Here is a 26,753-nt window from a genome sequence, read left to right on the forward strand (position 1 = left end):
CTCCGTGTTTTCCATGGTGAAGCGTTTAAATATATTATTACCAATAACAGTTATAATGTATTAAGTATTTGTTATGTGGGTAGAGCTGCGCTAAGCATGCAGTGTCCTATAATTCTCACCATAGTGAGTGCCTGCAAGAGTAGCTACTCTGCACATATATATCTCCATGCATAGTTTTATTTTTTCTTTAAGATACATCAGAATATCTGTAGTTCTTAAAAAGTCACTTAATGTTTTGTGCAATGGCAAATATGATATTTTCTTTTTTTGATTTTTTTATTTAAATTCAATTAGCCAATATATAGTACAACATTAGTTTCAGAGATAGTGTTCAATAATTTGTCAGTTGCATGTAACACCCAGTGCTCATCACATCACATGCCCTCCTTAATGCCCATCACCCAGTTACCCCATCACTCTACCCACCTCCCCTCCAGTAACCCTCAGTTTGTTTCCCAGAGTTAAGAGTCTCTCATGGTTTTCTCCCTAAATGTGATATTTTCTAAATATTTCTTTGTCTTTCAATTTGCTCTTCATTTATAAAACATAATCTCTATACTGATTTTGGATGCAGAAAACTTGGTACACACTTCTAAATTCTAAAGGTGTGTGCAGATGCTTTAGTATCTCTGTGAAAACAATGATGTCATGTATGAAAAATGGTATGTTTGTATCTTCTTTCCCAAATTTTAATACTTTTATTTCTTAGTGTTTTATGGGGTGCTTTTTGGGGGGGGTTGTCTCACTGCCTGTCTAGGACCCCAGAATAATGTTGAAGAGAAATCCATAACTATGGAAAGCCATATATTGTTCCTGAGCTAAAATGGAATGTTCTCAACAATGCACTGTGAAGTATGACTGTTATAGTAGGACTTTAGGTAGAGATCAATTTTAGGTTCAGACACTTCCGTTCTATTACAAGTTTGCTGAGTTTCTTTTTGATCATGTTTACCTTATATGAATTATTATTAATTGCATTTATTAATTTAAAATTTTATGTAGAATGTTCCTCTAAACACAAATTAGAGGAAATATATGATGGACTCCTATGTCTCAGCTTTAATAATTGCAAACACTTGGCCAATTGAGTTTCTTATATACAATCTTCCAGCTTATTTGATTTATTATTTTAAAGAAAATCCCACACAGTATACAAATTTACCCATATATACTACCCATACTCATGTTAGTATGTATTGCTAACATATAGTGATATATCTCTATCCATCTATCTATCTATCTACCCATCATCTAGCTATACCATGCCATTAGCACACCTCACAAATAAATAAAAATGCCTTCATGTGGGGCGCCTGGGTGGCACAGCGGTTAAGCGTCTGCCTTCGGCTCAGGGCGTGATCCTGGCGTTATGGGATCGAGCCCCACATCAGGCTCCTCCACTATGAGCCTGCTTCTTCCTCTCCCACTCCCCCTGCTTGTGTTCCCTCTCTCGCTGGCTGTCTCTATCTCTGTCGAATAAATAAATAAAATCTTTTAAAAAAATGCCTTCATGCTTCCTGATACACAATCCATACTCAAATATTGTGATTTCTTCAAAAACTTTTTTGAATCAAAACCCAGACATGGTACACACGTTAATTTAGCGATGTTAAGGCTTTTTTATTTTCTAACAATACTACATTTGCCTTTATTTATGTCATTTCTTAAAAACTAGATTATTTGTCTTGTAGAAAGTCTAACACAATATATTTTCCTCACTGTTCCATCCTGGCATCATTTTTCATGTTCCTCAACAGCATTTAGAAGCAGAGGCAAGAGAGGGGAAAGATGCTACCAAGAGGACTGGGGCTTTCAGGAAACCCCCTTTTCTGCAGAGAAGTTGGGTAATTGCTATGAGGTCACATATCAAGACAACTTTTCCCAAGACTGCAGACAGAGGAAAGGGAGCAGGCTCAGCAGACCTGTGGCTTCTCACAGATCCAATGATACCAGTATGCACGGCATATATCGGAGGACCAGGAGCCAGACTTCTCCATGAAGACACAGTCATAGCCAGAAGATTTGGTATCAGGCCAGTTGCTGTGAAAACACACACAAGCATCAGCCAAGTCCCTTAACCACAGTGCCAGAGCAAGCCACACGTAGCCATGCCCAGGGGGGCTTCTCACCATTGAGATCCCAGCAGAGGATAAGTCTACCAGGTTTCTTACCTTGGGGATATGTGAGAAATCCCTACAAGTAAAATATCCTAGCCATATCTTATAGCAAGGGTTTCTACATGAAGGAACTATTGACATTGGGAGCTCTATCATTATTTGTTGTGGGGGGACATCCTATGCACCACAGGATATCAGCCAGCATCACTGGTCTCTACCCACTAGAGCATCCACTCTCCATTGTGGCAACCAAAAATATTGCAGACAGTGCCAGAGAGCTGTAGGGGGAAATCACCACCTTCTGTGCACCACTGTTTTATAATAATCATTTGGTGCAACATCTTGCATTATAAATGAAATACATGAGGCCAAAGTGGACCAACGACTTAAAGTCCCTAGATCTCTGAGATTAAGTTTGAGGACATGATGCATTTGAATGTCTGGTATATAATAGGTGCTAAGTCTGTCAAAGAATCCCATACCCTCTTTCCTAAACATTCCTTGAAATGTTTACAACACTCATTCATTCATTCATTCATTCATTCCAAAACAGTTTATTGTGCACCTTCTGTGTACCAAGCCCTGTACTGGGTACTGGAGACACATCAATGAGTTGGATGCCTGCTCTGCCCTAAAGCAGCAGACTGTCTGATAGGTAAGACACGTATAGGCAAAGGAAGACCATAATTAACACAGCCACAAAAGCCTGCATAGTGTATGACCAGGATATTAAGGGAGCTGGATTAATTCATTCTGGGCAAAGGATGGATTCCTCTAAGAGGCTTGACACACATATTGTAGCTCACCAAACCAATAAAATGTGTTCTAGACGGATGAGACAGCAGGAGCAAAAGCAGAAAGATCAGATGCAAGACAGTATTCAAAAAGATGAGTCGTTTGTCACATAGCTGTGGCAAGGAGATGGAGAGCCCTAGGGAGTGTAGAAGATGAGACCATAAAGTTAAGCATGACAATAGGAAATGTGACAGTCACGTTGGTTTTGGCCAAAATCAGACACTTGAGGCAGTTTGGGAATCTGTGGGAAGATGTCTTCAAGATACAATGGGACAGACAAGCTCAGGTGTTCTGAGTCCCAACAGGGACACTCACACAAAGGTGGGCGCTGAGCCATCTTGCCACTTGTGAATGCCCTTTGGGTACTGTTTCCTGAGGCCAATCCAGTAGCCAGTACTTTCGTTTGGACTCAGGAATTTCTGCATGAGAAGAAGGCAGATTAAGTCAAGAAATACAGCGAGAGGTGAGAATGGTGGTGGAAGCAGTACATGAAAGGGACTAAGACCTAGGAGACCCCAAGGGCAGGGATGTTGTCCAAAGCAGCATCCTTGGCTGAAATTGGCTGAAAACTCTGGGTAGATCTCCATTTCCACCATTTTTATGACCTATGTGGTCAGCGAATTATGAAAACTTATGGCCCTTAGGCTTTTCATTTGTAAAATAGGGATAACAATGGCAGGTGCCTTCCAGGATTTTCTCGTTTCTTTATTATTATTATTATTATTATTATTATTATTATTATTATTATGTTCAGTCAGCCAACATTTAGTACATCACTAGCTTTTGATGTAGTGTTCAATGATTCATTAGTTGCATATAACACCCAGTGCTCATCACAACATGTGCCCTCCTTAATACCCATCACCCAGCTACCCCGTCCCCCTGGCCCCCTTCCTTCTGTAACCCTCAGTTTGTTTCCTGGAGTCCAAAGTCTCAAGAGTCCAGTGTGGCTCCTAGCTGAGCACTGGTTAAGAAGTAGTTAGGATTATTCAAGGGCAAGGTTTATAGGGTGAGAAATGTGGACACTGCCCCCTTAGAAAGTGTTCTAGCAATCAGTTGGGTTCCACTGACAAATATTGAGTCCACTGAACCATATTGAGGATGTCTAATCTGGTTCCTGGCACTATCAACTCAAAAATAAGTCAGAACTACTCCTAGTCTGGAAGTTCTTCATGTGAGAGGAGATGAACCAGGGATCTGGCAGCATAGTCCAGTGTTGAGGAAGAGGGGGTGGGAAGGATGTTGAAGGACAAAGTTGAATCTGATGAAGAAGGAGTAGGAGTTGTCCATGTAGATAAAAGGAAACATTCCAGACAGAAGGGCCAGCAGGAAGAATCACTCAGAAGCAAGACTGAATCCTGGCCAATACTGCCTGGTAAGGGAGTAGAAGGGTATTATGAAGGGCAGAAAGAAGGATTTGCACTAGATTCTACAGGACATGAGCTTGCAATGACTTGAAGGGTCCCCAGAGCACCCCTCCCCACCTTCCCACCTGCTCTGCTTGGCTGTTGATGATCACTAAGTGATCACCCTTCTCAGCGCAATGATCCTTGGCTTCAAACCAGTGCTGTTGCTGTGTGGAAAACAGATAGCAGGAGCCCTGAAATGCCATCCAGTCTTCCAGGCAGGGCTCACAGGAGGATTCTGGAGAAGGGGAAAGCTCTGTTGGGGCTAGGGACTGCACTGGCCACTGAACAAAGCCTCCAGTGAAATGACTCACCTGTGCATCTTTGCCACTTGGCAAAAGTGAGCACAGTTAGCCTCCTGTTTATTCATTCAAGAGATGGGCATTATCAGACGGCAGAGTAATGCCACGCAGGGGGCCTCAAACTTTGTACAAACATCAACCCTGATGGAGGGGCGATTAAAACAACCCTATGTAGACTCGTGTGCTGCAAGAACCACTACCATCAACAATGCCTAAGAGAACAACCTTCCTCTCCCAACTCCCACTTCCCACCACCCACCCTGCCCCATCTCCTTACCGTTGCCTGCCCGCACAGCCTCCATTTGCCGGAACACCTCTCCCCGTGTGACGTCCCGCTTGTGGCCAGCATCTGCCAGACCCTGCACAATTAAGGGGCCCACATAGAAAGGCAGATCAAGACCTGGAGGTGTGTGTGGGGAAGAAGCCCTCCATGTCATTCAGCACTCACATTTGATGTCCAACTGCTTGAGTTCTTCCTGCATCTGGTTGAAGAACTGTAGTACTAGAAGAAACACATGCTGATATGCTCTAGACCTTTTGACACATGGTTCTTTTCCCACTCCCCAAATTGCAGGCTGAGACGAGGAGGTCAGTTTCGTTCTAGAATCATTAAGTCCAGCAACACAGTCCATCCACCCCCTCTGACCCATCTCTGCCCCAGCTCTGTAAAGTCCTCTTCTCAAGACTGCAGGTTTGGGAGCTTGGGTCCATGTGATCACCCATTCCCAATGGCTCAACACCTTACCCTCAGCCAGGAACACACTGAAGATGAGGACTAGAAGAAGCAACATCAGGGTCATTGCCAGGCAGAAAAACTTCCAGGGGCCATCCTGGGGCAACTTTCAATGCCACTGTGCTGCAGGAAGCACAGCCAGCATGAGGCAGTACACATGGTGTCTGAAAGTGCTGGAATCATGCTAGGAATGTGGAGGGATGAGCCTGAACCAGGCCCTGGAATGAGAATCAGTCAGCTCTTCCTGGTATTGAGGAGGGTGTCTACTCCTGCCCTCAGCCTCTTGACTCACCTGTTTCCCCTGGCATGGGTGGAGATTTTCCCTCCATGGGTGTGAAATCCTGTAGCCTGATGTTCTCTGTGGCTGCGTTCACCTGTGGCTGCAGCTTGTTCTGTCTAGCTACCCACAGAACTTCTGGTTATTATTGAAGACACACCCATCCTATACTAGGAAGCGCCACCCCCCATGTAAACCATCAGATGTTTCCTTCCTGCTCAGTAAGGCCCCCAAGATCTCTAGATCGCTTATCAGCAATTCATGTCACAGGGAGATGGCATTAGCATCTTGGAAAAGGTATTCTGTTCCAACTATTCTCTACAGCTTTGTTTCTCTCTCAGTTTGGGGGACAGTAGTGGCCCCAGAAACCTTCCTCCACGTTTCCAGTGTATTTGCACTTTTAGGCTTCTCGTTACAGTCATTTCAAAAGATCTTGCATTTTCTCAGAGATGAAGTTGTAGTAATTTCAACACTGGAGTTACGTTTATGCTCTCAGAACGTGTGGCCACTCCTCCAACACACATTGCTTTATAACTTTATGTTTTGAACGGAGAATATGGTGCAGTAAGGAGGACAAGCAAGCTGATGTAATCGAGAGGCTTCTACTTATCAAACCTGTTGTTAGGAAATGTTCATACATCACGTCATTGCGTGGGTCTTTTTCTCTCTGAATGCCGTTACAATTTTTCTCTTTTTCTTTGGTTTTCACCAGGTTGGCTACGGTGTGTGTCTGTGTGTGTGTGTGTGTGTGTGTGTGTGTGTGTGTGTGTGTGTGCGCACGTGTGCCTCCATATGCTGTTGGGAATTTACCCAGCTGGGGATTTTCTGAGTTCCTTCTATCTGTGTTTTCATTATCGTTCATGATTTTTAGAAGTTCTCAGAATTCTGAGCCCCAGATCTCCTACTCATTTATTGTGATAACCTGCCATATGCCACCTAACCTATCAACCTCAGTTTCCCTATTTGTAAAATGGAAATAAGTACCCTGCTTATCAGGGATGTTCTCTGCATTGCGACTATGGTATCTGGTGATTCACAATCCTCCCATATATATGGTTATGGGCCTTTTGAAAGGCATAGTAATATTCTTAGACTTGGCCAAGCAGGATGCCTACCTGGGTCCTGAACATCTGCAGGCCCTCAGTTTCAGGTGCAGTCCTCCAGGGGAGTCCTCCTCTGCTATCTGGGGTCCAACAAGACTGTCAGTGGCTTCTAGGAAGGGCACTTCATGCCCCCAGGACCACAGTGAGTTTGAGTGGATCTGGTCATAGGAAAGAATGGTCTCAAAATTTTCACTCCCTCTGGTGCCTGTCACCTGCCAGGGGCAACCCTGATCCCCATTTCCTTCTCTTGGGGCACTCTTAAACCTCAAACCTCAAACACCTCCCCCCAAAACACTGCATATATGAGTTTTATTACAGGACCTTCAATGCCAGGCTTGAAAGTTAGACTCTGAAAGGTAGAGGTGGCTTGCCACTGAACTCCACATGAAGCATCTATTGAGTCTCTACCGCGTGCCCAGCAACTGTTACAGGCGCTGGGGACAGATACATCCTATCCAGCTTCAGAACCAGGGTGGAGGAGCCTCCCCACAATGTGAGGGAGACCTCTGCTGGTCACCATGGGAAATGTGAAGAAAGGGACGTTCTCCCTGGGACTGAAAGGATGAGTAGGGCTTCTCTGTGCTGATAGCAGGGGAAAAGGAATTCCTGCCACAGAAACAGAGATCAGTAAAAGTAGAAAGTGGGAAAGTGCATGGTTGGATCATGTCCACATGCTGGGAGAGCTTGGGGGGATAAGCCTGAAAGGGCTCACACTCACAGTCAATGAGTAGGAGACCTGGGGCTCAGAATTCTTTTTTTTTTTTTTTTAATAATGATTTTTTATTATATTATGTTAGTCACCATACAGTACATCCCCGGTTTTCGATGTAAGGCTCGATGATTCATTAGTTGTGTATAACACCCAGTGCACCATGCAATATGTGCCCTCCTTACTACCCATCACCGGTCTATCCCATTCCCCCATCCCCCTCCCCTCTGTAGCCCTCAGTTTGTTTCTCATAGTCCATAGTCTCTCATGTTTCATTCCCCCTTCTGATTACCCCCCCTTTCTTTATCCCTTTCTTCCCCTACTGATCATTCTAGTTCTTATGTTCCATAGATGAGAGAAATCATATGATAGTTGTCTTTCTCTGCTTGACTTATTTCACTAAGCATTATCTCCTCCAGTGCCGTCCATGTTGTAGCAAATGTTGAGAACTCATTCTTTCTGATTGCTGAGTAATATTCCATTGTATATATGGACCACAACTTCTTAATCCAGTCATCTGTTGCAGGGCATCTCGGCTCCTTCCACGATTTAGCTATTGTGGACATTGCTGCTATGAACATTGGGGTGCATATGGCCCTTCTCTTCACTACGTCTGTATCTTTGGGGTAAACACCCAGTAGTGCAATGGCTGGATCATAGGGTAGCTCAATTTTTAACTTTTTAAGGGACCTCCACACTGTTTTCCAGAGTGGCTGTACCAACTTGCATTCCCACCAACAATGTAGGAGGGATCCCCTTTCTCCACATCCTCTCCAACAATTGTTGTTTCTTGCCTTGTCTATTTTTGCCATTCTAACTGGCGTAAGGTGGTATCTCAGTGTGGTTTTGATTTGAATTTCCTTGATGGCTAATGATTTTGAACATTTTTTCATGTGTCTGTTAGCCATTTGTATGTCTTCATTGGAAAAGTGTCTGTTCATATCTTCTGCCCATTTTTTGATTTGTTTATTTGTTTCTCGTGTATTGAGTTTGAGAAGTTCTTTGTAGATCTTGGATACCAGTCCTTTATCTGTAGTGTCATTTGCAAATATATTCTCCCATTCCGTGGGCTGCCTCTTAGTTTTTCTGACTGTTTCCTTGGATGTGCAGAAACTTTTAATCTTGATGAAGTCCCATAAATTCATTTTATCTTTTGTTTCTCTTGCCTTTGGGGATGTGTCATGAAAAAGGATGCTTTGGCCGATGTCGTAGAGGTTGCTGCCTATGTTCTCCTCTAGAATTTTGATGGATTCCTGTCTCACATCGAGGTCTTTCATCCATTTGGAGTTTATTTTTGTGTATGGTGTGAGAGAGTGGTCAAGTTTCATTCTCTTGCATGTAGCTGTCCAATTTTCCCAGCACCATTTATTGAAGAGACTGTCTTTTTCCCACCGGATATTTTTTCCTGCTTTATCAAATATTAGTTGCCCAAAGAGCTGAGGGTCCATTTCTGGGCTCTCTATTCTGTTCCATTGGTCTATGTGTCTGTTTTTGTGCCAGTACCATGCTGTCTTTGTGATCACAGCTTTGTAGTACAGCTCGAAATCCGGCATTGTGATGCCCCCAGCTTTGTTTTTCCTTTTCAACAGTTCCTTGGAGATTCGGGGCCTTTTCTGGTTCCATACAAATTTAAGGACTATTTGTTCCAGTTCTTTGAAAAACGTTCTCGGTATTTTGATCGGGATAGCATTGAAAGTGTAGATTGCTCTGGGTAGCATGGACATTTTAACTATGTTAATTCTTCCGATCCATGAGCATGGAATATCTTTCCATCTTTTTATGTCTTCCTCAATGTCTTTTAAGAGTGATTTATAGTTTCTAGAATAAAGGTCCTTTACGTCTCTGGTTAAGTTAATTCCAAGGTAACGTATGGTTTTTGGTGCTATTGTAAATGGGATGGATTCCCTGATTTCTCTTTCTTCGTTCTCGTTATTCGTGTACAGAAATGCAACTGATTTCTGAGCATTGATTTTGTATCCCGCCACGTTACTGAATTGCTCTATAACTTCTAATAGTTTGGGAGTGGCTTCTTTTGGGTTTTCCATATAGAGTATCATGTCGTCTGCGAAGAGAGACATTTTGACTTCTTCTTTGCCGATTTGAATACCTTTGATCCCTTTTTGTTGTCTGATTTCTGTTGCCAGGACTTCTAGTACTATGTTGAATAATAGTGGCGAGAGTGGGCATCCTTGTCGTGTTCCTGATCTTAAGGGAAAGGCTTCCAGCTTTTCCCCATTGAGAATAATATTTGCAGTAGGCTTTTCATAGATGGCTTTTATGAGATTGAGAAATATACCTTCTATTCCTACACTCTGAAGGGTTTTAATCAGGAAAGGATGCTGTATTTTGTCAAATGCTTTTTCGGCATCGATTGAGAGGATCATATGGTTCCTGAGTCTTTTCTTGTTGATATGATGTATCACGCTGATTGATTTGCGAATATTGAACCACGCTTGCATCCCAGGTATGAATCCCACTTGATCGTGGTGGATAATCCTTTTAATGAACTGTTGGATTCTATTAGCAGGTATCTTGTTGAGGATTTTGGCATCCATATTCATTAGGGAAATCGGTCTGTAATTCTCCTTTTTGAGGGGGTCTTTGCCTGGTTTGGGGATCAAGGTAATATTGGCCTCATAGAATGAGTTTGGTAGCTTTCCTTCTGTTTCTATTTTTTGAAATAGCTTTAGGAGAATAGGTATTATTTCTTCTTTGAATGTTTGGTAGAATTCCCCAGGAAAACCGTCCGGGCCTGGAGTTTTGTTATTTGGAAGGTTGTTTATCACTGACTCAATTTCTTCATAATTAATTGGCCTGTTTAAGGAATCAATTTCTTCCTGTTTCAATCTTGGTAGTTTATAGGTTTCCAGGAAGGATTCCATCTCTTCCAGATTGCTTAGTTTATTGGCATATAGCTGTTGATAAAAATTTCTAATAGTCCTTCCAATTTCAATGGTGTTCGTCGTGACCTCTCCTTTTTCATTCATAATTTTAATAATCTGGGTCCTTCCTCTTTTCTTTTGGATAAGTCTTGCCAGTGGTCTGTCAATTTTATTGATTCTCTCCAAGAACCAGCTTCTAGTCCTGTTGATCTGCTCTACTGTACTTCTGGTTTCTGCTTGATTGATTTCAGCTTTAATTTTGGTCAACTGCTTCCTTGTGCGTGGATTAGGCCTGTCCCTCTGTTGCTGTTCCAGCTTCTTGAGGTGAGAATATAAAAACTGCATTTTAGATTTTTCTATTCTTTTGAGTGAGGCTTGGATGGCTATGTAGTTCCCCCTTAGGACTGCCTTTGCAGTATCCCATAGGTTTTGGACTGTTGTATTTTCATTCTCATTGGTCTCCATAAATTGTTTAATTTGATTTTTGATTTCCTGGTTTATCGAGTCATTCCTGAGCAGGATGGTTCTTAGTCTCCAAGTGTTTGAGTTTCTTCCAAATTTTTCCTTGTGGTTGAGTTCCAATTTCAGAGCGTTGTGGTCTGAGAATATGCAGGGGATAATTTCAATCTTTTGGTATCGGATGAGACCTGTTTTGTGTCCCAGAACATGGTCTATTCTTGAAAATGTTCCATGGGCATTAGAATAGAATGAGTATTCTTTGGTTCTGGGGTGTAGTGTTCTATATATATCTAAGAGGTCCAACTCGTCGAGTATGGCATTCAAAGCCTTTGATTCTTTGCTTAGTTTTTGCCAGGGTGTTCTGTCTATTTCTGAGAGTGGAGTGTTGAAGTCCTGGGGCTCAGAATTCTGAGAACTTTTAAGCCCATGGGCCTGAAGCCTGGACAATGGAGTATGAAGTGGATCCGACAAGGAACAGGGACATGCCCATGCTCTGTCTTGAGAAGGACCCTGTGGCCCCTCTTGTCCTCACCTGCTATGATGGTGGCTAATAGAGATGAGGTGAGCTCCCTCCTGTGCCAGACAGACTTGGTCTGATTCAAGAAAAGTCGTCTCAGCCGGTGATGGGTAGTAAGGAGGGCACGTATTGCATGGTGCACTGGGTGTTATACACAACTAATGAATCATCGAGCCTTACATCGGAAACCGGGGATGTACTGTATGGTGACTAACATAATATAATAAAAAATCATTTAAAAAAAAAAAAGGAAAAAAAAAAAAAAAGAAAAGTCGTCTCGGGAGAAATAGTAGCAGGAGCCCCCAGACAGCTGCCAGGCATTGGGTGGGGCTCACAGGTGGATTCTGGGGGATAAGGCAGGCTCCCCTGGGGCTGAATATTGGACAAGTCTCCTTCAATTCTAACACCACCTCCATTTTGCAACTCTAGGCTAAAATGAGATGGGACCGTTTTCAATTTCCTGAGTGTACCAGACCCTCTCGTCCCCAGGTCCCACTGCATCCCTCATGCCCCACCCCCATCTGCTTCAATCAGCCGGTTTCAGGTCACATGCCACCTCCTCCAGGAAGCCTATCCTGCATCCCCACACCCCAGACTTGGCCAGGTGCCAATCTGACTCCTAGCTTGCCCTGAAGCCCCCCATCCCATGGTGCTGTCATCACCTGGTTATGGGTCTGTGTCTCCCACTAGACTTCGACAGACCTCGTGAGGGCAGAGATGGCATCTCACTGGGCACATGCTGTGTTCCCAGCACCCAGAATGGTAACAATTAAATGGAACAGTAAATTCTCAATAAAGATGCATTCAAGAAAACAGTGAGGAAGGACATGCACAGTGCTGGGAGACCCTACAGTGCAGCTGGGAAAGGAGGGACATGGCATCTGAGCTGTAGTATGAAGGATGAATAGCCCATGACACACGGCATCATGGAGGGAACAACAAGCAGGGGACCCAACATGAGCAAAGGCATGGAGAAGTGCCCAGAATGGGGGCGGGGGAGGCTGGGATGTCAGACAGGGGCCAAAATGTGAAGGAAATTGGAGGCACCTTGGATCTACCTCCCTGGGGCCTGCAGGAGAGTGGGCTGGAAGGTGGTGCCAGCCTGGACTGAGGGTCCCGATGACACTCTCCTCTAAGCTCTAGCCCACTGGCACAGCAGAAGACCCCGAATGTGGGGGCAATCTGGGGGATTTTCTGGCACAACTCAATTCCAGAACGGACATCACAGAAACACACGTTCAACCAAGAAATGAATTCAGGACTAAGGAGAAAAATCATTGTTGCTGCTTCTGGACACCCAGAGAGGTCAGGCTGCAAGGCTAAGGTCACAGAAGGGGGTCAATAATAAGCCAGCAGCTGGAGTGGAGCCCAAGGTCTCAGTACCGCTGCATCTTGCGGCCTGGCCTGGAAGGGACGCTGTGACCCTGGACAAGTGGCTTGGCCTCTCTGGGACTCACTTTCTCTTTGATGGAATGAGGCTGAATGATAAGGAGAAGAGACACAATATGTGTAAAGAGCCTGGCACACAGTAGGTGCTCAGTCGAGGTGAACTCTTCCCCCTCAACCCCCATTTCAATCTTTTTCTTGAACTATGAGTACCATGCTTTCATTTGTCTCATAGGTATTTCTTGTGCACCTACCGTGTGTCAAGCAGTGTGTGGCCACTGGAGATAAAATGACCAGTAACCAAAGTCCCTTTGAATCACAGCCTTGTAGCTTTGCTCAGTTGTTCTGTGAGACAGGATTCATGCATTTCTGGGTCTGTGCCCTGGGTCTGACCCAGGGGTGATCAAGAAATACTGTCCGAGTCGATTCCTACCCCAGACATTCATCAGCCCCTGCTGGATGCCACAATCAGTGCTCACCGCTGCAGATGGAGAGATGGGTCAGACCCAGCTTGCCCCCAAGAGTAATGTCCTGCACCTGCTTCCCTCCACAGCACTGCGCCCCTGGCCCAGGGCATGTGGGGCAGTTTTCCGAGTCCTCCATCTAATCCCAGGCACATGAATATGGACTCATTTCTGGTCAGTGCATTTCCTTTTCGGATCTTTTTACCACCATGGGTTTCAGGGAAGTCAACGGAGCTGTAGCGTCCTGGGAGTGGGCTGCACCTTCATGACATTTATCTCCAGGATCTGAATGACTTCAGCACTCGCCTGTCTCCCCCCCGCCCTTGCCCGGTTTCTCTTAGAGGTGGCACTTGGGTCCAGTCACTTTCCATCTCAGCCCAAACTAGAAACACCGCAAATATGTATAGGACAAAATTCCCACTATGGATTGAGCTGTTAAGTCAAGTTGAAAAACTCTTCAAATCCTTGGTCATCATCTTGTTTAAGAAGTCCCCCCTCCGTATTGCATGGTGCACTGGGTGTTATACCCAAGTAATGAATCATGGAACTTTACATCAAAAACTAGGGGATGTACTGTATGGTGACTAATATAATATAATTTTTTTTAAAAAAAGTCCCCCCTCCCCTTTGCTAGGCGGCTGTGTGATGGTACATGCAGGGAGGAAGCCTCATGCTTGATCTGCTCTTTGATAACTTGGTGAAGTCGGAACAGGCCACACTAGCTGGTTAGTGTGATAAGCGTGACCAGCCTCAGTACCCAAAGCCTGTGGGCCAGATAACTCTTATCTTCAGCTCAGAGGACGTCCAGCCCCAGCTAGCATATGTCCAACAGCTGTGTATGCAACGCCTGAGCCCTTCTCTGGGGAGCCCACAGTGACCAGGACTGACATGCCTGCTTCTGTGGACATGACAGTAGAGGGGAGAAGGTGGGTGATGAATAACTGAACTTAGACAAGAGAGTGGTGAGTTTGAGGAAAAGAAGGCAATTGGCTACAAGAAGCCAACAACCTAATCCACAGAGAATAGAGAGGCTGGGGGTAGGTTGGAGGGTGCGTTCATGGTTAAAGTGCCATTTCAGCCAAGATACTGTGTTCCAAAGGCAGAGTGAGAGGAAAGGGTACACCAGGCAGAGGAAACAGTGTGTGCAAAGGACCTGAGGTGGGAAGATAAATGTTCATCCAAGAGACAGAAAAAGGCCAACACGTCAGAGTCTTGGGCAGCAAGGAGGGGTGAGTGGCTCAAAATGGCCTAAAATGGCAGATGGGGGTCAGATTACAGAGTACATTACCCCATACTCCCAACAGGCATTAGATGACATACATTTTGCAAGAGGGATACTGGCTGTGATGTCAGTGAATTTCAAATAAATTAGGGAATAGTCATTCACATTTTGGTGGAATTTTGCATCACACAGACTTTCCATAGGGTTGTAATGAGAGACTCCTTTCTTTTCTCAGCCAGTTTATTGAACACCTGTTAGGTGTCCAGCTGTGGGAACCCAATATTAAGCAAGTTCGAATTGGTCCTACCCTATTAGGGCTGCCACTCTAGTGGGGAAGGAGGGGAGGTGTTGATCTATAATGGTAATATCTATAATGCAGTGCAGTGAGCATTACTGTGGGAGTAGAATTCTCAGCCGCCCTCAGAGCTCTGGAGATCTTACTCCAGAAGCATGGAGCACTCACAGGGGACCACCCTCAGCACTTGGTGCTTTGCAAACTTTGGGTTCTGCTGCCCAGGACCCCAGTGTGCATGTTGTAGCATTTGGCTGTTTGGAGCTCTGGGAATCTTATGGCTTGGAGGAAGAGAATGTCACCTCCAATTCCCACTTACATCTCTTGGTGCAAATCAAATGCCCAAGTTTGGGCTTGAGCCTAAGTCAGAAAACTATCTGGGGACCAATCTCCAGAATGGGGTGAATCAGTTGCTGTGTCTCCACCTTAGCCCTGAGCTGTATATCAGATCTCATCTGCCTGCAGCTCTGTGGCTGGTCCTCTGGGACTCTTTGATTTCCACAAATGAAGTGAAGGTGGGGAATTGTGAACCAACTTTTAATGAGCCCTTAAGTGCCACCAAGAATCCCATGGCTTGTTCACTAACAAAACTTGGAATTGGTTTCTAGGGATTACTGTGCCAGCAGAGTCTGGCAGATTGTTCTGGGAGCACGTCCCACTGGGCTCTTTAATGCCTGTCACGTCTATAATATTTTTAATCTACCTCTGTTCTCAAGCAAGCATGCCCAGGAGCCCTGACTGATGGCACAGAGAGCGTTGGGGTGGGGCTGGAGGTGGCAGGTTTAGACGAATTCTAATTGCCTGCTAAGAAGAACCCATGACATCACTTCAGATGAATTCTCTGGTGACTTATTGTTTTCTTTTTTTTTCCTTTAATTTATTGTTTTCCTTTATTAAACAGAGACCAGCTGGTCACCAGCGTGAACTGTTCATTTCCCTTCAGATTCTTAAACACAGATCAGTAGGCAAGGGGAGACTTGCATGGTAACGTGGATAGCTGCCTGGTTTAGGGCACTGACTCACATCAAACAGACGTGGGTTCAAATCCTGACCCTGCCACTTTCTGGCTGTGTGAACTTGGTGACATCAATTACCCCTCTGAGCCTCCACCTGAAAATGGGGAAACTAAGAGTTTGGGGAAATGGGGAAACTATTAGTACCTGCCTCATAGTGTGGTACTTGTAAATGCTCAATAAATGCTATGTAGTGTCAATGCAAAAGGAGCAAACCTTGCAGAATCTCTAAAAGTAAGAAAGAGTTTTATTCCAGCACAAGTTAGGACAGCTGCCTGGGAAATACACTCTTCACAGGAAAGAAAGTGCTCCTGAGAATGAACAGTTTTATCAAGGTTGTATACTTTTTTATATGTTGTAAAGCTCAAAAGATTACAGACTATAGATAAGCAGTATATACAGTGCACAGTACATAAGCAGGCATCATGAGTTCTATTGTGAACAAATGCAGGGAGCTGGAGCATTGAGCCATCTCTCAAGGACAAGACAGTTTTCCTCTAAGCCACTCATTCACAAAACAGATATACAATGCACGACTGGCAGGTCATAAGTCAGGTTTTTGGTTTAACCAAAGTTTATGTACAGCCATTCTGACTCGGACAAAAAAACCTAAAATGGCTTCTGTTGCAAGTCAGGCCTTTAGAGAATTTCTGTCTCATCACGAGTAGAGTCCTGTAGGTGTATGAGCCAACCAACTACCCCATGTCTTGAGAACCAACATTTGCTGAGTGCTTTATTTGCTCCAGGCTTGGAATTCAACCACAGAACAAGGCAGATGAGATCCCTGCCCTCCTGGCATTCATCTTGAGGTGGGAAGAGAATAATTCACAAGAATAGGAGCAAATAATCAAAGAGTTACACGTGTATATTAGTGTCTTAAAGGGAATTAAAAGCTTGTTGATTTTAAAGATTTGTGTACTTATTTTAGAGAGAGAACACAGGAGGGGCAGAGGGAGAGAGAATCTAAGCATACTCTTTGGAGGGGACGTGGGGCTTGATCCCAGGACCCTGAGATCATGACCTGAGCCAAAACCAAGAGTCAGGCATTCAACGGACTGTGCCACCCAGGTGCCCCAGGACGTTGTGATTTTAAAGCAGTGTGTTCTAGGCATTGAACTGAATGCCTACATGTTTAAGAGAGTGTTGTCTACACACCTGATGAATGACTGAGACCTGGAGTCCCCATGAGGGGAAGAGTTTTCTCATGATTAAAAGCATCCAAAGAGGAAATGGCCCACACCGGGGGGGAAGGGGACTTCAAACAGAGGCCTTGCACACCCACCGTGTGAGTGGGGAAATGACTCCCCCGTTGGACGTGGAAGGAGTGACAGACCCCTAAATCCCTTTCTGATTGAACAGAGACTGTTTCAGTTGTCAGGGACAGAAATGTAAATTTGAGACCAAAAAACCAAAAACCAGGACTCCATTGACTCCTGTACTGGGACATGCAGGGATTGGGGGAGGCAACCTTAGGACTCAGATCATGGCATCACGGCTCTCTTATTTTAAAATTCCCAATTTTCACATTTCCAGTTTTCCTTCTCTGTTTGTGCAGACAAGCCTCATTCCAATTTCCCTAGATGGTGGAGCCCACAAAGGCCAAAGAGGGCTTCTCTCTCCTGCCACCCACATGCTTTCGTTTTATTAAGGAGGGCACATGTTGCATGGAGCACTGGGTGTTATACACAAACAATGAATCATGGAACACTACATCAAAAACTAATGATGGACTGTATGGTGACTAACGTACCACAATAAAAAAAAAAACAGTACATACTTTTTCTGCTTGTAGAGGAATAGCCACACCTAAATGTTGTTTTGCTTTTTTTTAAGTAATAAAAAATTATTGAGAATTCCTGGGACGGTGGTTGTCATCTCCCAACCTGGAACAGTGTAGGAAATCACTCAGAAATCATACTGTCCCAACACTTCTGGCTAACACAGGGAGGAGCAAAATCATCCCCCCACCCAGAACTGATCAGCCTTTGTTCATCCAAGAAGGCTTGGGAGGACAGATGCAGGAGAGACTATCCCATGATACTGGGGGTGGGATGGGGGTGTGCTGGGACCCCAAGCCTCATCAAGTAAGAAATAAGCCTGGTGACCAGGAATTCCACCCCCAGAGAAGTAGATCTGATTCTCCCCCTAGTTTCTGAGGAGCCAGTTTGGGGTCCAGCAGCACCTAAATGTTTTGAGAATTGTGTAGTAGATGTGAATGAGTGGGGTACTAGACCCACAAAGTTTGTAACCTTTGACAAAATTTCATTTCCCTCACCCCCAACCTCTGGCCACCACAAATCTAGTCCTTTCCTATGACTTCAGCTTTTTTACATTCCACGTATGAGTGAGATAGTGCAATATTTGCCTTTCCCTACTTATCTTACTTAGCATAATGCCCTCAAGGTCATTTTTGTTGCCATAAAAGACAGGATTTTCTTCTTTTTATGGCTGAATAACATTCCATTGTATTTATATATAAATATATAATGTACATATAAATATATAAATATAATATATAAACATGAGCTTGCTGGGTCATGTGGCCGTCCTATTTTCAATATTTTGAGGAGCTTCTGTACTGTTTTCCATAGTGGCTATGATGTGGGAAACAAAGAAAAAAGAAAAAAATGAATTTCCTTACTACTTGCAGCCCATCGATGGGTCCATGAGACAGGAAGAGTGACCTTCCTCTGGGACCTGGGCTGCCTCGGTGTTAATACTTTGCTGGGGGCGAAGGGCAATCTTAGCTTAACATTATCCCTACACCCCAGGATCCTGTAAGTCTCCTTTAACATATAAAAATTCCTTTGAAAACTTCCTTTATCTCTACCCCCAAGATACAGGTTAGCAATCATCCTCCAAGCATATGGCCCACTGATACACATCTGAAGGGTCTCATGACTGAGTTTTTATTAAACAGTAATAAATGACCTTTTCCTAAAAATAGCTAGCCCCCTCAAGATCCTGGAAATCTTACTTCCAAAATTCCTTAAAGACTTACACTCTCCCTAAACCCCTCACAACTTAAAAGTATATAATCAGTCACCTGTCACAACCCCAGTGCAGCTCCTTCTGCCCACAGTTCCCATCCCTGTGCTTTAATAAAACCACCTTTTTGCACCAAAGACATCTCAAAACTTTTTCCTTGACTGTTCACTCCCGAACCCCAACCATTTCCTACATCAGCTGCTCTAATTTACAATCTCATGAACAGTGCACAAGGGTTCTCTTTCCTCCACATCCTCATGAGCAATTGTTATCTCTTATCTTTTTGATGACTTATTCTAACATGTGTGAGGTGGTATCTCAATGTGTTTTTTAAATTAATTTATTTTTTTATTGATGTGTAGTTAACATACAATATTATATTCTGTCCAGGTGTCCAACGTGGTGATTCGACAATTCTATACATCAGTGTGATTTTGATTTGCATTTCCTGATGATTAGTGATGAGAATTTTTCCATGTACTCTATGGACCAGCATCTTCAAGTCTGGGAGGTGTGGGGAGAGGGCAAATGCATGGTCCTCAGCCCTCAGCCCCCAGCCTGGCTCCAGTATTCTCTGAACACTGAAACCTGACCAGATCTGTAGTTTGCCTCTTTCTTCCAACCCAGATATCTGACATCTAAGGATGTCAGGAATTTGCCCAACACCCACCAGACCGGGTCTCTTCATCATGTCGTCGGGCCCCTGCTCCCCATTCAGGAAGCCAGAAATTCCCTCAGTGAGTTCAGCTGAGCTGCCACTGGTGACACTGGGAAGCTCAGGTGGTAAGGCCAGCCTCAGGGCGAGGAGGCATTGAGGCTGGGCCAGATCCAGGTCTTTGAACTTGTGGGCTCCTCTTGTAACAATACTTGCTTCCTCTGTTTCCAGAAGTTCTCCTCTCCTCCCGGCATCCTCTTATCACTCCTTCCAGCCACTTCCCCAACCCTGTCCCCTATCCCCCCCCCCACACACACACACCTGTATGCCCTTCCTCCTACAGGCAACCATGCTCTATGAATAAGAATGCCAGTGTTAGTCACTAAAAACTTTCCCTGTGCCTGCCCTTGAACTAAACACTGCCCTCGGGTCATCTTATTAACTGCTTACAACAGCTTCTGCGATAGATTCATCGAGAGCCCATCCCACAGTGATGAGACTGAGGCTCAGCGTTTAGTCCCTCACCCACGGCCATGCATCTTTTAAGGGGTAGAGCTGGGATCTGAACCAGCTCTGCCTGACCCTAGGACCTGAGTCTCACTGCCACACTGCCTGCCTCCAGTACCTTCACTCCCAGCTCTCTGTTAGGGAGGCTCTCAGTCCTGTTGGTTCCAACTCCAACTTCAGCTGATGGGTCACATGAGGTGCTTCCCAAGCTGGGAATCAAGATGGGGGCACAGCTCCCCTCTGCCTCCCTCCTGATTCCCACAGCAATCAGACCACCCCAACCCTATGACCATCCTTTCTTCTCCAATCCTTCCCCAGCTTGGTGGGCCTCTTCATTTGTGAGATGGACACTGGGGGGCCTGGGTCACTCCAATCACCCTGGATTCTAGCAGGCCAGTCTCTTCCCCTTTATCAGAATAACACTGAGGAAAGTGACCACCAGAAACAGAATCAGAGTCTCTGTAAGGCAAAGAACTTCCAGGGATTAAATTTTTGTTCCCATCATCCTGGGGAGAAATTCATTCAATGGAGGGCAGGGGGCAGTGGAGAGCTCCCTGTCCCCCATGGACACACTCTCACCCATGGATTTCCAGGTTCACCCTCTGACCCACCAGTAGTGAATTTTCTTTTCTTTTTTTTTTTTAAATGATTTTTTATTATATTATGTTAGTCACCATACAGTACATCCCCGGTTTCCGATGTAAGGCTCGATGATTCATTAGTTGTGTATAACACCCAGTGCACCATGCAATACGTGCCCTCCTTACTACCCATCACCGGTCTATCCCATTCCCCCACCCCCCTCCCCTCTGAAGTCCTCAGTTTGTTTCTCATAGTCCATAGTCTCTCATGTTTCATTCCCCCTTCTGATTACCCCCCCTTTCTTTATCCCTTTCTTCCCCTACTGATCATTCTAGTTCTTATGTTCCATAGATGAGAGAAATCATATGATAGTTGTCTTTCTCTGCTTGACTTATTTCACTAAGCATTATCTCCTCCAGTGCTGTCCATGTTGTAGCAAATGTTGAGAACTCGTTCTTTCTGATAGCTGAGTAATATTCCATTGTATATATGGACCACAACTTCTTAATCCAGTCATCTGTTGAAGGGCATCTCGGCTCCTTCCACAATTTAGCTATTGTGGACATTGCTGCTATGAACATTGGGGTGCATATGGCCCTTCTCTTCACTACGTCTGTATCTTTGGGGTAAATACCCAGTAGTGCAATGGCTGGGTCATAGGGTAGCTCAGTTTTTAACTTTTTAAGGGACCTCCACACTGTTTTCCAGAGTGGCTGTACCAACTTGCATTCCCACCAACAATGTAGGAGGGATCCCCTTTCTCCACATCCTCTCCAACAATTGTTGTTTCTTGCCTTGTCTATTTTTGCCATTCTAACTGGCGTAAGGTGGTATCTCAGTGTGCTTTTGATTTGAATTTCCTTGATGGCTAATGATTTTGAACATTTTTTCATGTGTCTGTTAGCCATTTGTATGTCTTCATTGGAAAAGTGTCTGTTCATATCTTCTGCCCATTTTTTGATTTGTTTATTTGTTTCTCGTGTATTGAGTTTGAGAAGTTCTTTGTAGATCTTGGATACCAGTCCTTTATCTGTAGTGTCATTTGCAAATATATTCTCCCATTCCGTGGGCTGCCTCTTAGTTTTTCTGACTGTTTCCTTGGATGTGCAGAAACTTTTAATCTTGATGAAGTCCCATAAATTCATTTTATCTTTTGTTTCTCTTGCCTTTGGGGATGTGTCATGAAAAAGGATGCTTTGGCCGATGTCGTAGAGGTTGTTGCCTATGTTCTCCTCTAGAATTTTGATGGATTCCTGTCTCACATCGAGGTCTTTCATCCATTTGGAGTTTATTTTTGTGTATGGTGTGAGAGAGTGGTCAAGTTTCATTCTCTTGCATGTAGCTGTCCAATTTTCCCAGCACCGTTTATTGAAGAGACTGTCTTTTTCCCACTGGATGTTTTTTCCTGCTTTATCAAATATTAGTTGCCCAAAGAGCTGAGGGTCCATTTCTGGGTTCTCTATTCTGTTCCATTGGTCTATGTGTCTGTTTTTGTGCCAGTACCATGCTGTCTTTGTGATCACAGCTTTGTAGTACAGCTCGAAATCTGGCATTGTGATGCCCCCAGCTTTGTTTTTCCTTTTCAACAGTTCCTTGGAGATTCGGGGCCTTTTCTCTTTCCATACAAATTTAAGGACTGTTTGTTCCAGTTCTTTGAAAAATGTCCTTGGTATTTTGATCGGGATAGCATTGAAAGTGTAGATTGCTCTGGGTAGCATGGACATTTTAACTATGTTAATTCTTCTGATCCATGAGCATGGAATATCTTTCCATCTTTTTATGTCTTCCTCAATGTCTTTTAAGAGTGATTTATAGTTTCTAGAATATAGGTCCTTTACGTCTCTGGTTAAGTTAATTCCAAGGTAACGTATGGTTTTTGGTGCTATTGTAAATGGGATGGATTCCCTAATTTCTCTTTCTTCGGTCTCGTTATTCGTGTATAGAAATGCAACTGATTTCTGAGCATTTATTTTGTATCCCGCCACGTTACTGAATTGCTCTATAACTTCTAATAGTTTGGGAGTGGCTTCTTTTGGGTTTTCCATATAGAGTATCATGTCATCTGCAAAGAGAGACATTTTGACTTCTTCTTTGCCAATTTGAATACCTTTGATCCCTTTTTGTCGTCTGATTGCTGTTGCAAGGACTTCTAGTACTATGTTGAATAATAGTGGCGAGAGTGGGCATCCTTGTCGTGTTCCTGATCTTAAGGGAAAGGCTTCCAGCTTTTCCCCATTGAGAATAATATTTGCAGTAGGCTTTTCATAGATGGCTTTTATGAGATTGAGAAATGTACCTTCTATTCCTACACTCTGAAGGGTTTTAATCAGGAAAGGATGCTGTATTTTGTCAAATGCTTTTTCGGCATCGATTGAGAGGATCATATGGTTCCTGAGTCTTTTCTTGTTGATATGATGTATCACGCTGATTGATTTGCGAATATTGAACCACGCTTGCATCCCAGGTATGAATCCCACTTGATCGTGGTGGATAATCCTTTTAATGAACTGTTGGATTCTATTAGCAGGTATCTTGTTGAGGATTTTGGCATCCATATTCATTAGGGAAATCGGTCTGTAATTCTCCTTTTTGAGGGGGTCTTTGCCTGGTTTGGGGATCAAGGTAATATTGGCCTCATAGAATGAGTTTGGTAGCTTTCCTTCTGTTTCTATTTTTTGAAATAGCTTTAGGAGAATAGGTATTATTTCTTCTTTGAATGTTTGGTAGAATTCCCCAGGAAAACCGTCCGGGCCTGGAGTTTTGTTATTTGGAAGGTTGTTTATCACTGACTCAATTTCTTCATAATTAATTGGCCTGTTTAAGGAATCAATTTCTTCCTGTTTCAATCTTGGTAGTTTATAGGTTTCCAGGAAGGATTCCATCTCTTCCAGATTGCTTAGTTTATTGGCATATAGCTGTTGATAAAAATTTCTAATAGTCCTTCCAATTTCAATGGTGTTCGTCGTGACCTCTCCTTTTTCATTCATAATTTTAATAATCTGGGTCCTTCCTCTTTTCTTTTGGATAAGTCTTGCCAGTGGTCTGTCAATTTTATTGATTCTCTCCAAGAACCAGCTTCTAGTCCTGTTGATCTGCTCTACTGTACTTCTGGTTTCTGCTTGATTGATTTCAGCTCTAATTTTGGTCAACTGCTTCCTCGTGCGTGGATTAGGCCTGTCCCTCTGTTGCTGTTCCAGCTTCTTGAGGTGAGAATATAAAAACTGCATTTTAGATTTTTCTATTCTTTTGAGTGAGGCTTGGATGGCTATGTAGTTCCCCCTTAGGACTGCCTTTGCAGTATCCCATAGGTTTTGGACTGTTGTATTTTCATTCTCATTGGTCTCCATAAATTGTTTAATTTGATTTTTGATTTCCTGGTTTATCGAGTCATTCCTGAGCAGGATGGTTCTTAGTCTCCAAGTGTTTGAGTTTCTTCCAAATTTTTCCTTGTGGTTGAGTTCCAATTTCAGAGCGTTGTGGTCTGAGAATATGCAGGGGATAATTTCAATCTTTTGGTATCGGATGAGACCTGTTTTGTGTCCCAGAACATGGTCTATTCTTGAAAATGTTCCATGGGCATTAGAATAGAATGAGTATTCTTTGGTTCTGGGGTGTAGTGTTCTATATATATCTATGAGGTCCAACTCGTCGAGTATGGCATTCAAAGCCTTTGATTCTTTGCTTAGTTTTTGCCAGGGTGTTCTGTCTATTTCTGATAGTGGAGTGTTGAGGTCCCCTACTATTAATGTATTTTTATTTATATGTCTCTTTATTCTGGTTAAGAGTTGGCTTGTGTATCTTGCTGCTCCCCTGTTGGGGGCATATATATTTATAATTGTCATATCCACTTGTTGAATACTTCCCTTAAGAATAATATAGTGCCCTTCTGCATCTCTAACTATAGTCTGTAGTTTAAAATCCAATTTATCTGATATGAGAATTGCTACCCCAGCTTTCTTTTGAGGTCCATTTGCATGAAAGATGGTACTCCATCCCCTTACTCTCAGTCTGAATGCATCTTTGGGTTTGAAATGAGTCTCTTGTAGACAGCAAATGGATGGGTCATTTCTTTTTATCCAATCTGCAACCCTGTGGCGTTTTATCGGATGGTTCAAACCATTTACATTAAGACTGATTACTGAGAGATATGATTTTAATGTTGCCATGTTGCCAGTAAAGTCTTTGTTTGTATTGGCTGTGACTTTCTGTTCTGTATCACTCTTGGGGCCTTTTTACTTTTATAGAACCCCCCGTAATATCTCCTGTAGGGCTGGTTTCGTGGTTACAAAATTGGTTAGTGACTGGCGATTCTGAAATGTCTTTATTTCTCCATCGATTCTGAATGACAGCCTTGCTGGGTAAAGGATCCTTGGCTGCATGTTTTTCTCTGAAAGAGCTTTAAATATGCTCCCCCAACCCTTTCTCTCATTCCAGGTCTGTGTAGACAGGTCTGACGTAATTCTGATGCTTTTGCCTTGGTACGTGAGAAATTTCTTTGCCCTGGCCGCTTTCAATACTGTATCCTTGCATCTAATATTTGCGAATTGCACTATGACGTGACGTGGCGTAGGTTTGTCATGGTTGAGCTTGGGAGGGGTCCTCTCTGCCTCTTGGACACGAATGTTTGTTTCCCTTGCTAGATTAGGGAAGTTTTCAGCTACAATTTGTTCAAATATCTCTTCTAGACCTCTGTTTTTCTCCACCCCCTCGGGGATGCCGATGATTCTAACATTGGATCGTTTCATTGAGTCAGTAATCTCCCGTAACCTACATTCGTGGGCGTGGATTTTTTTAAGACCATCTTCTATTTTCATTTTTTCCTCTATTAACCCATCCTCCAACTCACTAACCCGTTCCTCTGCTTCTGCGACCCTGGCCGTCAGAGCCTCTAGTTTTGCCTGCATTTGGCTCATAGAATTTTTAATTTCTGTCAGATTCGCTCTCATTTCTGTTCTTAGGGATTCTATATTCTCAGTAACCTTTTCGTTAATAGTTTTTTCAATTCTACTCATCATTTTGACCATCGTTACTCTGAATTCCATTTCTGATAATTTGGTTACATCCATATCCATTATTTCTGTGGCAGAGGCCACAGAATCACTGTCTTTTCTTTGCTGGGGGGGCTTCTCCTTCTTGTCATTCTGATGAAGAGAGGTTGCGGGGTTTCCAGAGCCCAAATTATTGACTGGGTCCCAGGCCGTGCCCCTTGTTTTATAGGGATCTTAGGGATGTGGGCTTCTTCTTTAAAGATTTTATTTATTTATTTATGTGGCAGCCAACCAGCGAGAGAGGGAACAGAAGCAGGGGAGTGGGAGAGGAAGAAGCAGGCTCCCAGCGGAGGAGCCCGATGAGGGACTCCTTTCCAGAACGCCGGGATCACTCCCTAAGCCGGAGACAGGCGCTCAATGATGGCGCCACCCAGGCGCCCGGGTTGTGGGCTTCTTGATTTTTCAGCCTGCCTTCTGTGTTCTGGGGGAGGGGCCTGCCACGCCGATACTCAGGCAGCCATGTTTGGGTAGAGTCTCGGCGTCCCCTGCGAGGGGGGATGGGGATGGGCACTCCCTGAGCCGGTATTTCCAGGCTTTTGTTCTCTGGCGGCTTTCCCTGGCGGTTTGCTGTGCCTCTTCTGAGAGTCAGAGCAGCAGCGGCCAAATTTCAGCCTCTGTCACAGAACAGAGGGATTGCGGCCCGTTCTCTACTAATGTTCTGGCCACTTTAACTCTGTTTCTGTTGGTGCTGCTCAACCCTGCAGCGTCCGGGATGTGCGCCCCACACCCGGCGTCCCAGCCCTCACTTCCAGGGCCTGCTCATCTCTGTCCTTTGTGTTTCTAACGCCGCCAGCCGCCAGCCGCCCCGCACGCGCTCTCGGATCTCCCGGTCTCAGTCTGGATCCAGTAAGCGCACCGGGATTCTGGTGTTCCGCGAGATGCCTGGTGGCGCGCGCACCCGGCTCACGGTCTCAGTCTGCTGTTTTGCGGGTGTCGTCCGCGAGCCCCGCCCGCTCTCCCGTGCAAGTGGCTACCGCTTCCCGGCGCCCGAACGCGGCGGCTCCCTCCCCCTTCCGTTTATCTTCCGATATCTGTGCACAGTTTCATGGCTCCCCGCTTCGTACCTCAATACTCAGCGCTGGAGATGTTCATTTGTACAGATCCAGATGTATCTTCCTGCGTCTCAGGCTGGTTCCGTGGTTGTTTAGGCTGGTCTGGTACCTATCCAGCTCGACTCGGAGGACCGGCTGAAAACGGTGTCTCCTACTCCTCCGCCATCTTAACTCCTCCCAGTAGTGAATTTTCTGATGCTGATTTCCTTCCTGATAGGGGAGAAGAGATTACACTTTCACCTCT

The 26,753-nt window shown here is 44.3% G+C and overlaps 1 protein-coding gene across 1 annotated transcript; it reads right to left on the reverse strand.

Annotated features, from left to right (window-relative positions):
• Positions 1-1,311: 1,311 nt before the first annotated feature.
• On the reverse strand, positions 1,312-19,356 carry LOC123780082 (C-type lectin domain family 4 member G-like). The gene is made up of 7 exons (XM_087867718.1): positions 19,147-19,356; positions 5,366-5,459; positions 5,069-5,122; positions 4,898-4,987; positions 4,405-4,556; positions 3,228-3,331; positions 1,312-2,040 (listed from the first exon to the last, which is right to left on the reverse strand). Exons 1-7 carry the CDS (start codon positions 19,354-19,356, stop codon positions 1,914-1,916), a joined length of 831 nt encoding a protein of 276 aa, XP_087723844.1. The 3' UTR covers positions 1,312-1,913.
• Positions 19,357-26,753: the final 7,397 nt, after the last annotated feature.

This window comes from Ursus americanus, chromosome 14 (assembly GCF_024610735.1).
Source record: "Ursus americanus isolate L20-20 chromosome 14, mUrsAme1.1.p, whole genome shotgun sequence".
NCBI lineage: Eukaryota > Metazoa > Chordata > Mammalia > Carnivora > Ursidae > Ursus > Ursus americanus.